Below are 14357 nucleotides of genomic sequence, written 5' to 3' on the forward strand. Positions count from 1 at the left end.
GAAAGTTCCGTTTGATTCGTTCTCGATTGGAATATAATAGATAGGTAAAAAGGCTGTAAAATAAATATACATAAAGCCAATTAAAAAGATACGGCTCTCTGGTGCAATAATGCTGCACGAGTTTAGAGAACGTCATTTCTGTGACAGTATAATAAACATAAAAACTGCGAAAAGTGATTTAAAAAATGAAAAAATAGATGTAACAATCAACGATTATATTTAATGAAATTATTATATTTAATTTTTATTAGGTGTTGGAATTAATTCGTAGCGTTTTACAAGTGATGGGAAGTACTTTCATTAATGTATTTTTTAATGCTCATGTGAAATAAATAACATTCTTTCATTAAAAAACGCTACGAATTAATTCCAACACCTAATAATATTATTAATATATATACATTAGGTGTTGGAATTAATTCGTAGCGTTTTTTAATGAAAGAATGTTATTTATTTCACATGAGCATTAAAAAATACATTAATGAAAGTACTTCCCATCACTTGTAAAACGCTACGAATTAATTCCAACACCTAATATATATATATATATATATATATATATATATTTAAATATATTACACGTAATTTTTTAATATATATTCACATTTTAATATATTAAAAATATTATATCAATGATATTAACATTAAATAAAAATATATTAATTAATAAAAGTAATTTAAATAGTTTCATCAGAAACTTAAAAATTAAATATAACAGTTACTAAAAGATTATTATATATTAGATATTATATATTAATCATGTTAAATATAATTATTAATATTATATATATATATATCAAGTCTTTAAAAAATTTTATATAAATATATTTATACATATATTAATAATTGATGCATTAATTTATATAACTCAATATAATATTTTTGATCAGAAAATAATAAAGTATTAAAATAATAAAGTAACATAGATTGAAGATATTGCAACATTCAATAAAAGATTAATAACGCAATAAGTCATCGTTATTGATGCAAGCTTTTACTTTTAGCAAAAATAAAGTTGTTCGGACAGATAAATTTATGGAGTCGTGACATTGAACTCGCGCTTTATACATTTTGCATTGCATTACGCGGTTGTTGTCGGACCGGGAAATTTAATTTCTTATAATGTATAATGTCTGATATAAAATATATTTTTCCTTTCGTAGAGAGCGAAGATAGAAAGCGATATGGAGAAATCACTCCTACAAATTAAAATGCTAATTATCGGCAATCCTTTTCCTAATAGCGGCCAGTAGTATCGCCGCGCGACTGATCGCTCGTTTCCAAGTCAAGCAGGGAAATCTTGTTTGCAAGTACACGACTAACAAGGGAACATCGCTAGCTAGAGCTCTCGTGAGTTCGAATGAAATTATATGAATGTATGGAGCGAGATGCGAATTAATTATCCCAGGAAAAACTCGGATTTAAAAAAGATGAAATTCACGCTTTAATCCGTCATACATGCCTAGACAAAATGTTTTTGTGTTTTGCGTTTAAAACGTTCAAGGCATAAAGAAATGAATAACACGATCATTTTTTTAAATTTTATTCTTTTTTCACTATTGTTAGGTACCGAGATTCGATCGCTTTGACCGAATAAGGTCATCTTCGCTTATTTGTATTATCTACACGTTGGTCGATGTTCACTTATTATTGTTCATTTCTTTATTTTATTCATATTTTATTTATTTTGAATTTACTTGAGTAAAGGATATAATCATCAAACTTTTTTTCAATTCATCCCTGAAGATCAATCTTTATTGTTTCTTACAAATATGTAATTCGATGTAAATAGAAAGCGAGATTTTGACATAAAATATTTTTGTTACGATTACAAGATATGCAATAAATGATACAAAAAATTTGTGACATTATTTCTCTTCTATGTGTGTATGGCACACTTACATTTTTATATGTTATGTAAATATAAAATATAATTCTCAGTCTCCATAGAAAATAAAGATGTCAAAGAACCATTTCTATTACTCATTATAATAATATACAATTTCATAGTATATATATATATATATATGTATATATATATATATATATATATACATATATATATATATATAATATATTTATATATATATGGATTACATTCTTCTATCATATAAATAATGACTAAAATACGTTGTATCTTTAAAAAGATATTACATTTCTTTGGATAAAGTAACATAATAGTATTATCAAAGTCGATTTTACCTATACTAATGAGCAAGCAAATTTAACATTCGACAATATTTTTGAAAAATGATAGTTCATTTTACAATGTATTATATTAAAATGCATTATTTTTTTTACATTTATGAAATGTACCAAACATAATATGAAAAGATTAAAGCATTATATAAATACAAAAAAATTTCTTTCTTCCAAATATATGTAGTAGAATCTTATATCTCTCTAAAATAAAAATTTATACATTTCAATATCTAAAGATATAGATAGAGTAAATTCGACTCTGATTGTTACTTTTTAAGTACTTTCCTAACGCTGTCATAGCAAAAAATTCGTACAATATTTGGACCAGTAGAAAATTACAAATATTTCGCAAAAAAAAATGTAAATATACATTTTCGTACATATATATTTATTATGGGTGCGTTCCGTTATACATAAAGTATCATTTTATATTTCTTTATTCTTCGGTGAATAACAAAGATAAATGATGCATCATGCGCTTTCTAATTCGGAATGCACCTTATATATATATATATATATATATATATATATATATATATATATACTGTTAGAAAGAGAGAGAGAGTATATATTATATGTAGTATCTTATAGTATATATAAATAATATATATTATTTATATTAAATATATATATTAAATATATATATACATATATATATTATATTCCATTTACCTCTTATCTCTTATGTGGCTACACAAACTATATATATGTACGAAATTCGCTGATATATGAAATAAAGCGATATAATAAATAAAATCTTTACAAAAGTTGTAAATAGTCAATTATGATAGTTAACTATTTATATTAAATATATTAACTATATTTATACTAAATTTATGCAAATTGTTTTATATGCAAATTGTTAATCGTCAATACAGCTACTATCACAAAAAAATATTTCTTTTTTATAAACAAAGATCTGAAAACTGACGTATAAAAATTGGATTACCCAAGATTATACAAGATTTTCAATATTATAAACATAATTATTTTCTTATAAATAGAATAATTCTGCAAAAATTATGCAAAATTCTCTTATATCTTTCTCTTCATTAAAAGAAGAGTTGTAGTCCGCAATTTCAGGAATTAACCTGTATACTAATCGAACATCATTATAGTATTTATGTATACTTATCTTAAATATTCCTCTATATATAAGTCATGGTTATACATATCAAAATATAATTTAAACAGAATATAGATAAGAATCTAATTTCGTTTTTGCATTAGGAGGTGAGGTAAAGGGGGAAAACCAAGCTATCGAAAATCTTCCAAAAACCGCTTGAATCGATTTCCATCTACTATTGCGAACCCATCGAGCTTCCTCCTTTTTAAGTTGTTCTATACCCTGCAAAAGATATAGTACAATAAATATAAATCGCAATTTTTTTTATATACGCATAAAAAATAATAATTGTTTTATATACGTACAGTTTCATCATACCAAATAGCTTGCAGTTGCGTGCCTAACATTACAGCAGTAAAAATGGCAAATAAAAGTGCCTCAAACGCTAGAAATAACAATAACACCACCGTTGCTGGTGGATTGAACGTGGAACATTCTCTCCATTCTTGTCTGACGCACATGGTAAATTGTTGTACACACAGAAATAGAGAGTGCAGTGATATGCCCGCTATATAAAACTAAAATAAAATGGTACAAGAAAAGTACATTTAAGATATTTTACAAAATATATTCAATATATTTATGTCAAATATTAGAATCATCAATTTGATCATTTTTTGTAAAAGCCTAAATCGTAATACGTGCATGTGCATTATAAAATACTCACAGTAAAAAGTACAAAGTATTTTTGATTATTTTCCCCTACACAATTATTAACCCATGGACAATGGTGATCCATTTTCCTGATGCATCTACAGTAGCAGAACAATGTAATTAATGCATCCTGCTACATTACAAACACAAATTTGACTTTTTTGTTAGATTACCTTTGGCAAACAGAGCAATGATGAGCTCTGTCGGGCTTAATAGAACAACATTTTGGACACTTAAAAATAACCTGTCCGTCTCTAAATCCCATTTGTTGGATCATCTCTTTCGTTGCATTGCCTTTCGGCACTGCACCCTGCATAAAAACAAAATATCAGTTTTAAAAAAATGTTTAACTTACATTATATAATATAAGCTAAATCTCAAGCAATAAATTAGATTTCAGCGTTGTCTTAACTACCGGATCTGTAAACATAGTTCTTAGATGCGACGCAAAGGCCAGGAATGCTAGAGATTGGAAAATGGCCATATTTAAACTGGAATACAATGTATTTATTGTAGGAATAAGAATCACTGCCATCACTACGAATTCTGCATAGATTATCAATAGCCATGTTAATACCGCACATATGATTCCACATATATCCTATATAGACACATTATGTTAAAATTATAACAATGTCAGAACAACCTTGTGATTACTGATTAATTGATAATTAATCAGTAAAATTACTTAACAAAATTGCTAACTATATAAGTCCTTCTTAATTTAATCTTTTGATATATCGCGAAATAAAAGGTTATTTCATATTAGTTATTTCATATACATTAACAGAATAATATAACTATTACTACTAATAACTATTACTATTAATAAGTTAATTGTCATTTAAATTAATCAAGGTCCTTAAAAAACATCAAAAATCATCCATATATTCATAAGACTTTACCTTAATACACCAGAGCTTTCCACCGCAACATCTATTATGAAAATCTTTCTCCCTGTAAAAGGTCATATAATCGCAATCCATCGTTGAAACTGCCGTTCACTGAAGAATTATATTTTTTATAAGACATAAGGATAATCACGGATACCTCCACCTTTGTATACACGAAAATTTACAATCACATACCTGAAAAAAAAAAGATACTGATATTGCAACAATGTCAACTAGGCACTTGAGATAACACTTTTTATGCTAAATGGCCCAGAGCCCAAACTTGTCCAAAGATCTACATTTTCATTTATCAACAATAACATCAAAGTAATAATTAAACAGCCACAGATGAGAATGCGGAGTAAAGAGACGATAAACATTAAGTTTCAGGAATCTTTTTTTCTCTTCAGGAAAGATGTACAACGGGCTAAATCAAGTACTTACATCACGGTGTAATGACACGCGTCCGTGAAGAATAACGTATGACGCTTGTCATCATAACATTTCGCATCACAGCATCGAAAAACGCGTGCACGAGCGTGCACAGCGAGTACTTGTGGCGCGTGTGACAGATTTTTCGGATTTCGCTTATATGATCGAGCGACGAAAAGCGTGCAGCACGAAGGATATGTACAACAGCGTGACTCGCAAATAAAAATACATAGATATTTGTTTTATTTCCGAGAATCGCGAGTAGGCATAACAGGCTAAGAAGGAGCAAATCAAACAGTATTAATCAACAACACTCTATATAAATTTTTGTCCTCTCTCTTCTCTTCTTTGCCTATCAGATTAGAGCCATGTGCACAAATCTATCCATGAAAATAAGCGCCATCTGAAGAGTTCACATGTTAAGCCCAATTGATAAAAATGAAGATTGATCTTATCGACCCGAATTCACGAGCATCAGGTGTGCTCTATTGGCATTTGCAATTTTACACTAGACTCCCTATATCCCTATATAGAAACAGATCTCGCCGCGCGCGCCACCGGCGAATTTTGACAGCGCATACAAGTGGGAGAGGTAAGGGGGGAAGGGGGCGCGTGCGCGCGGCCATATTGGCTACTTGTGACTTTCGGGAGGAACGAGCAAAAAAATAACCCAACTTTTCTCGTCTCTCGTACACGTAAGAAAATGTTGCTCTGGAGAATTGTTCATTGATCCGCGATACGGCCGATCCTGTCAGCGTGACTGCGGCATTGCATCGGAGTATCTCACCGTTTCCACGAAAATTGTCCTAGAAAATGGTGCGTTTACCTCCCACGGGGGTGCAGTCCTCGGCCCACCGTGGCCCACCGTAACCCGAGACTTTGATCGGCGCCGGGTTGTCATCTTCTCCCGTACCCCGGCTGTTGATTTTCTACATGATTTTTCTAACGCTTTCGAATTTTTTTACGCAGAGTTTCTTTGGTTTCGGTCAGTCCGCCGACATAGAGATCACGTTGGACGGCGCTGAGACGCGAAAGACTGCAGATATCAAGTCCGAGGATGGCAAGAAGGAGCGGCACCTGCTCTACTACGACGGCGAGACCGTGTCTGGCAAGGTAGGACCTGCTCCTTGGAACGTCATCTTCATTATTAATTGTCTAGCTATGATTTGATAGAAATCAAACGTTAACATACTTACTTGCATGCGATATATTCAGTGCACCAGACTTGCTTTTGTTCAATGAAACTAAAATGAATATTGCATTTCCAATGTGCATAGACTTTTCATTTATAATACAGTATATCTAGCAAAAATTGTCAATTATTCAAAAACATTATGTATTATTTTACAAAAGTTAAAATATGACTTATCAATTTATATGATAAAGTGATACAGTTATAATGTGAGTTTAAAGGTTCTTGAAACTAAGAATAAGCAAATACCATAAATCAATTTTTGCACTGAAACTTTAAACAGTGATTAATAAGACACTTAATATTTTTTTGCCAAGGTTGGAGTATACAGAGAAATACCTTGCAGATGCTATTTATCTTGTAGTAGCTCTTTGAGCTCTGTATTAATTATTTGTAATATTCTTTTTAATACTTTATAATGTTTTACTGTTATGCTTTTGCAATATAAATTTATTATTAAATCAATACTTGCAGATTAATATCAGCTTAAGGAAAGCTGGAAAATTAGAGCATCATGGTGTCAAAGTAGAATTTATTGGACAAATTGAGCTATATTATGACAGAGGTAATCATCATGAATTTACTAGTCTGGTAAAAGAACTAGCAAGGCCAGGAGAATTAACACACAATACGGTATATACATTTGAATTTCCAAATGTTGAGAAACCATTTGAGAGTTACACCGGTTCTAACGTACGACTAAGATATTTCTTGAAAGTGACAATTGTACGAAGGATTAGTGACATTGTTAAAGAACTCGAATTAGTTGTGCACACTCTTAGTTCCTATCCAGACATGAATAATCCTATTAAAATGGAAGTTGGAATTGAAGACTGTTTGCATATTGAATTTGAATATAATAAAAGCAAGTAAGTTATTGTAATACATGTATTTAGATTGTTTTAATGATTGATTTTCTAAACATGTTACTACTAACTATTCATCTTTTCAGATATCATTTAAAAGATGTAATTGTTGGCAAAATATACTTTCTTTTGGTTAGAATAAAAATAAAACATATGGAAATAGCAATCATCAAACGAGAAACTACGGGTTCTGGTATGTTATAGATAATTTACACATTGAAATATAACGTAGCGATAGTAATTAATTATGATTTCTACAGTTTTGTACACATGTAGCATTGCATGTTGGCAAAATTGGAACGCGAGTTTTGGTTTCCTAAGAACTTTTTCTCTGCGGTATTCACGGTACTAAGGCAATAATTAGAGTACATATTTGCAGGTCCTCATACGTTTACTGAAAACGAAACTATAGCGAAATATGAGATCATGGATGGTGCGCCCGTTCGAGGGGAATCCATTCCTATAAGGGTATTCTTGGCTGGGTATGATTTGGCCCCTACAATGCGCGACATTAATAAGAAGTTTAGTGTTAGATATTATCTGAATTTAGTTCTCATGGACGAAGAAGATCGACGATACTTTAAGCAACAGGTATTACATACAATATATTGTTTTTTAAACTTTCTATAATTATACTTCTTTTCTACATGTTCAAGATGAAAATATTATTATATGAAAATATTATTTCTTTTATCACTGTATCTTCATTTTGTCATTGCTTTTTATATTTTGTTCAGGAAATTACATTATGGAGGAAAGGTGAAAAAAGCAGAAAGTCGCAAACGGCCTCGCCACATATGCCATCACATTTAGTATCAGCTGAAACAGGATTCCCGCAAGGCGCTGCACAGAATGGTCCACCTTCAATGCCACCTGACTCTGGTCAACTGCCAACGAATAGCGTTACAAACATAGAAGATACTCCAGCACCAATTGAAGGCATGACACGAGAAGAAGGAGATGGCGAAGGTGAAAAAGAAGGCGGTCCAGAAAGTGATTGAGTCTCCACATAGGTCTGTTCCTGGTGCCAGTTATAGCCCAGATTAGTTGAGAACGTTAAATATGGCTGAAATATGCAGCAAAAGAATTAGCTTAAAGAAAAATCTCCTATATCACGTTGGGAGATTTGTTTTTATTAAAAATAAAACAGCGGGATACGTAAAAGGCCTGCTAGCAAAGTTGTAAATATTTTGGATACATTATATATAATTGAGAGCGAATGATTTGTAACTAGTAGAATACCGATCAAAATTATAATACTATGAAGAAATAGATCTCAAAACAAGGAGAATTTTGTCATTTTGGAAAAGATAATTTCGATATTATTTCGAGCCATATTGCGAACGAATATAATATAAACAAGCAGTACAGGTATTCCTGAATGGACGGCTTACTAATCAAATATTAATCAACGGTACATTTTGCAAAACATCTGGGTGTTACAGTGTTTTAAATGTTTTATACAGACACACAATTGTGCCCACTGACTCACCCATTATATAATTCTGAAAATCCGAAGTCTATGGCAGCATCGTGTTATGCAAAGAGAGTTTATAAATACAAAATGGATATATACTCACAAAGGCTGCCCCATATTAATCCGTTCACCTAGTCTACAAGTATTATAAACGAGGGTGCTTTCCAGTAACGTACATAAGTGTAACACGGATTCTGTGCTTTCCAATTATTTTGTTTTCCCCAGATAGGACACACTATGTTATTTGGTGCTTTTCAGCTATATACATAGGCGACACGTGTGTAACAGTGTTTGTACGATCAAGGCCCCTATTCTTAAAGAGTATCGCAAAACTAGAGAAATACTATAGTATACGTAAACATATACTGTAGTATCGACATACACTCAAACTCACCTATTTAGCTGTGTACAATTGTGTCAACTTATATCGTAGTTAGAAAGCACCGAATCGTACACAGTCTTACACAGTATTGCTTGTGTACGTAGCTGGAAAGCATCAAATGTAACATAGCGTATCCTAATTGAAAAATAGCGTAATTGGAAAGCAGAATCGTACACAGTATCGCTTATGTATATTGCTGAAAAACATCCGAAGACACGAAGAAGTTATTTACGTGCATATATGCATGTTTTTGAAAATAGATTATATAACACAATGCGCCTCGCGAGCGAGAAAGATTGCACTTATTTTTAGAACGAGTTTGTACAAAAAAAAAGAAAGACATCGATTATGATGCATGACACGAGTAGATTATAGATTACTTTCAGTTTTGAGTTTAATGAAAGTGTGCATATGTAGTGACAATTTCGTAAGATAGGATTTTATATGCAAAAACGTGCATTTTGCGTAATGTCAATCTTCCAAAGACATAAATTATGATATATCTGCTCAAGTTGGTATGCCTTTCTGAAGAGTGGACTATGATAGATTAAATAATGGGGTAGCCGCCTCATGTATTTATAAATATATACATATATATACATATATATAACTGCAGTATACGTGTGTGAGTATATATACATAAGTAAAATTTTTCATTCTGGCAATAATGACTAACTGGTTTAAGTGTGCTCCAATAAATTGCGGCATGTCGGATAATTAATATCCTATGAAGGAATAAAAGCTGTGTATAATAAATTTTTTATTGATATCGAAAATATTCTCACATTCATTTGAATGTATAAAAGTAATCATCCTTGTACGAATCATTTCTCAAAGACTAAGAGATCAATAACAAAAATTTATTTTGGATATTTTATTTGATTTTATTCACGAGAAATCTCGACGATTATATCACAATTTACTCAATATTCTGTATGTATATGTAAACATACACGTATTTACATATTGTAATACCACAGACAGTCAAATGTGGACGTATTTCCTTTTATCGCTGCAGTTTTATGACATTCTATAGCGATGAAAGTAATATTGCTGCAAAAGGGAAATCTATCGTTTTGTACTGTTCTATATCATGGAAGTTTAACTGTAAAAAATTGTATTGAGAAGATGCATAATATTAGATTATATATGTGTATACATACATAGATACATACATGTATACAAGTAATTTACGTTAGAAATTTTCTTACGTGTAAGTTGAATTTCATAAAGCATATCTTTATTATTTGTTAATTATAGAGAATGAGAATTATAAAAAACGATAAATGAGGAAGAGGAAAGAATGAATGTACGTAAGGAAAGTAAAAAAAAGCCTATTTGAATTATTTGACCTGTCAAATATTTGTATGTGTGTGTATATATATATGTATGTATGTATGTATATGTATATGTACAGGTATATATATATATATATATATATATATATATATTATCATGCGTATGCAATTAGTTGTACATTTTAATGCCTATATATAAATATATTGTATACAGTGCGTATGTGCACATACATGTATATTGGAATCATATTTACTAATTGGTTTATATATATGTAAGTACCTAGTCCAAACTTAAATCCTGATCATGATGTTATATAATTTTTTTTATGTATTCTCGTAAAGAAGTTATTTAATAGCAAGTTAAATCACATAAATTTTATAAAATCTTGTATTATAACGTTAAAGCATTTAAGCAATTACTAAAACTGGTTTTTTTTTTAACTGAATTGTTTAGCAGCGTAACGTATTGCTTATGCAATCATAAAGTGTAAAAAACAGTTAAAGGTGAATCTATTTATATGCCGCTTTTAATAAAAACAAGCCAATTATAAGTACGTTTTGTTTTACACTTACAGCGCTTACAAGCATTCGTCTTCGTTTAATATTTGATAGCTAGCAAGGATAAACTGATGCTTATAGCATATCGAAAACGAGACGCCCTTAGTAAATATTAGGATGCGTTTCACTTTATATTTGTAACGTTCGCGAGAATCATTTTATTATTTTTTTAACATTTTCAAATATAAATAAAGATGAAACGCTTGCGGACATGCGAATGTTAAAGTGAATCGCATTATTTAAACTCCTTTTACATCGGCGATCCGCATACTAATTAGTAACTTTCTATTAAAATTATTCATATAATTATTCATTTTAGCAATGTATTTAAAGAATGATGTACTACATTGGTATAATATGCATCAATATGATTAATGAAATATTCATATCATATAATGTTTACGTAAAAAATCGCCGAAATTGAGATAATTTAATAGACAGTGAACGCAGCCTAAGGTCTGTTCTTTTTTAAAAAGTGATAGAAACAATAAGATTGGCAACACTGCTCGATGGAGTCGAGTGTTGATTGTTGGTCATTGTGGTTGTGTAGTGGATGTGCGAGCGGTTAATCGTATGCTACAGAGAAGTTTAATTTGTCGATTAAGAGAAAATATACGATCGTAGATTAAAGCGCCATAATGGTTAGTTTTTCCTTAACTCCGCACCGATACATTATTTTTTTTTCTCGCAGGAATCTATGTTACAAACTATATATTAGAACACGTGATAATATTAACCTCTTCTTCATTACTATTTAGATTTTTCAGGTGGTGCTACGATTTATTTCCTAATTTGAAACTTACGTTCAGTTCTTGTTTCTGTGTAATAGTTTTTTCTTAAAAAATTTCTATATACCTAATGTAACCTTTCCACCTAATATCCCCCTCTCCACTTAATATCCTTTTTCCCACCTAATATCTTTCTTACCGATAAAAAAAAATTATTTATTTCAGAAACCTTTGATGTTGCACGGGCACGAACGTGCCATCACCAAAATAAAGTATAATAGAGAAGGAGATCTATTGTTTTCCGCTAGTAAGGACAAGCAACCCAATGTTTGGTACTCGTTGAATGGAGAGCGTCTTGGTACTTTTAATGGACACAATGGTTCTGTATGGTGTATTGATGTCAATTGGGATACCACACGGTTGTTATCCGGCAGCGGTGACAATACTCTGAGAGTCTGGGACTGTGAAACTGGTTTGTGCATATGATAATCATACAAAATAAAAAAATTTTGCTTGTGAGTCATACATAGTATCTTTGTATAATGTTCAGGTAAGGAAATAGGACAACTACACACGAACAGTTCTGTAAGAACGTGCGGCTTCAGTTATTCTGCAAACCTCGCGGTGTTCTCCACTGATAAGGCTTTAGGTCACCAGTGTGAGATGTTTATTATGGATGTACGAAATGTTGATTCTACATTATCGCAGGAGGATGCGATCTCTAGAATTTCGGTCAATGGTCCTAGAATTTCTGCTATATTATGGGGAGCCCTCGACGAAACCATTATCACGGGTCACGAAGATGGTGAAATTAAACTTTGGGATGTGAGAGTAAGTATCTTTATCATTATCTTAATTGCAGAAATATAATGTATAAAATATTAGTAGGTACATTGATATTAATTATTGTTTGTAATATTTATAGACAGGGAAGAAGCTGTCTAGTGTTAAAGGTCATAAATCTCAGATAAATGATATGCAATGCAACAAGGATGGCACCATGTTTGTAACTGCATCCAAGGATCACACGGCAAAACTTTTCGATAGCGAGTCTTTAATGTTATTGAAAACTTACAAGACGGAAAGACCTGTAAATTCGGCTACGATATCACCAATTTTTGATCATGTAAGATTCAAGCCACGGAATAGTCGTTATTATGATTTTTGAAAAAATTGTGATAGAAAAGTATGATATAATTTCTATCGAAGGAAATAAATGTAGTATTTGCTAACCATATTTTTCTGTAGGTGGTTCTTGGTGGTGGTCAAGATGCAATGGATGTCACCACAACATCTGCACGACAAGGCAAATTCGATTCACGATTCTTTCACTTAGTATTTGAAGAAGAATTTGCACGTTTGAAAGGACATTTCGGACCCATTAACTCTCTCGCTTTTCACCCTAATGGTCGCAGCTATTCTACAGGCGGAGAAGACGGATATATGCGCATTAATAATTTTGATCAATCTTATTTCGACTTTCATTTCGAATATTAAATTTGTCAAGAGAAATATGTATATTATAATATATATATATATATATATATATATATATATATATATATATAATTTTCCAAGTGTATATATATATATATATATATATATATATATATATATATATATATATACACACACATACTTATGATTATAAAAGTGTTCAAAATTAAGTATACAAAAAGGAATAAAAGGGGTAAATGAGATAACCCATTTCGAGAATAAATTTCTCCAAATATATATATACTATGTATGTGTAATCATTTTTCCAAATTAAATGAGTTAAAAGAATAGGTTTTGTAACAAAAAATGGAGGAATTGTATACTTAATTTTTAACACTTTTATAATCAATTTTTTACAAATCCAAAAAGGAACGCGAAATTTCCGACTACGAATCGACTACTTTCACATCGATTCATCCTAATATAATTTTTGTGGTAATTGTCAACTCTAAAAATTATCTGGTTATTAAATATCATTGACAAAAATTTATTATTAATTTTATTATATACATCAGCGATAGGCAATGTAATAATTGTATGAAATAAATATTCCAGATTTGTATAAATCTCTATACTCTACATTTTTTATATATAAATTATCTATTAAAAATTAAGAAAATTTTTTTTGAAATTTTAAAACAATTATTAAATCACATCATTATATATACAAGGTGCGTCCCAAAATTTTCCGAACTTTTGAAATAAAACAACAACGGTTTACTTTTTTTTTTCAAATTCAAATTGTTTATTCAAAGTAGTCCCCGTCGGACTCAATACAACGTTTGGCACGATCTAAAAGCATTTCAAATGAGTGTTTTATGTCGTTCAAAGGCACGTCCTTCAGAATAGTGGTACAAGCCCTTTGGATGTCTTCTACGTCCACATACCGCTTTCCTTTCATGGACAAATGCATTTTGCCGAATAGGTAGAAGTCACAAGGTGCCATATCAGGCGAATACGGGGAATGGTTGATTGTTAAAATGTGATTTTTAGTCAAAAAATCAGTGACAAGTGTCGAACGGTGAGATGGCGCATTATCGTGTAACAAGCGC

General features: G+C 30.8%; 3 protein-coding genes across 4 annotated transcripts; 2 read left to right on the plus strand and 1 right to left on the minus strand.

The window, feature by feature from the left end:
- Window positions 1-2896: 2896 nt before the first annotated feature.
- Window positions 2897-5733, minus strand: LOC105151819 (palmitoyltransferase ZDHHC3). Of its 2 annotated transcripts, none has more exons than XM_011065752.2 (7): window positions 5071-5206; window positions 4888-4986; window positions 4398-4583; window positions 4156-4292; window positions 3996-4080; window positions 3634-3846; window positions 2897-3550 (listed from the first exon to the last, which is right to left on the minus strand). In XM_011065752.2, the coding sequence occupies exons 2-7, from the start codon at window positions 4966-4968 to the stop codon at window positions 3389-3391; spliced, it is 864 nt and encodes a 287-aa protein (XP_011064054.1). In that variant the 5' UTR covers window positions 4969-4986; window positions 5071-5206; the 3' UTR covers window positions 2897-3388. The 2 variants fall into 2 exon arrangements, with proteins under 2 accessions (XP_011064054.1, XP_011064052.1); XM_011065750.2 differs by lacking the exon at window positions 5071-5206 and adding an exon at window positions 5320-5733 and having other exon boundaries at window positions 2898-3550; window positions 4888-5070.
- A 144-nt stretch (window positions 5734-5877) lies between these two features.
- Window positions 5878-9562, plus strand: Vps26 (vacuolar protein sorting 26). The gene is made up of 6 exons (XM_011065748.2): window positions 5878-6123; window positions 6277-6420; window positions 6974-7368; window positions 7452-7558; window positions 7745-7956; window positions 8103-9562. Exons 1-6 carry the CDS (start codon window positions 6121-6123, stop codon window positions 8364-8366), a joined length of 1125 nt encoding a protein of 374 aa, XP_011064050.1. The 5' UTR covers window positions 5878-6120; the 3' UTR covers window positions 8367-9562.
- Window positions 9563-11483: 1921 nt separating this feature from the next.
- Window positions 11484-13871, plus strand: eIF3i (eukaryotic translation initiation factor 3 subunit I). Its single transcript, XM_011057281.2, has 5 exons — window positions 11484-11721; window positions 12034-12280; window positions 12359-12639; window positions 12734-12934; window positions 13057-13871. Exons 1-5 carry the CDS (start codon window positions 11719-11721, stop codon window positions 13303-13305), a joined length of 981 nt encoding a protein of 326 aa, XP_011055583.1. The 5' UTR covers window positions 11484-11718; the 3' UTR covers window positions 13306-13871.
- Window positions 13872-14357: the final 486 nt, after the last annotated feature.

The sequence above is a fragment of the Acromyrmex echinatior genome, chromosome 2 (genome assembly GCF_024713525.1).
Source record: "Acromyrmex echinatior isolate Ae372 chromosome 2, ASM2471352v2, whole genome shotgun sequence".
Taxonomy (NCBI): Eukaryota; Metazoa; Arthropoda; class Insecta; order Hymenoptera; family Formicidae; genus Acromyrmex; species Acromyrmex echinatior.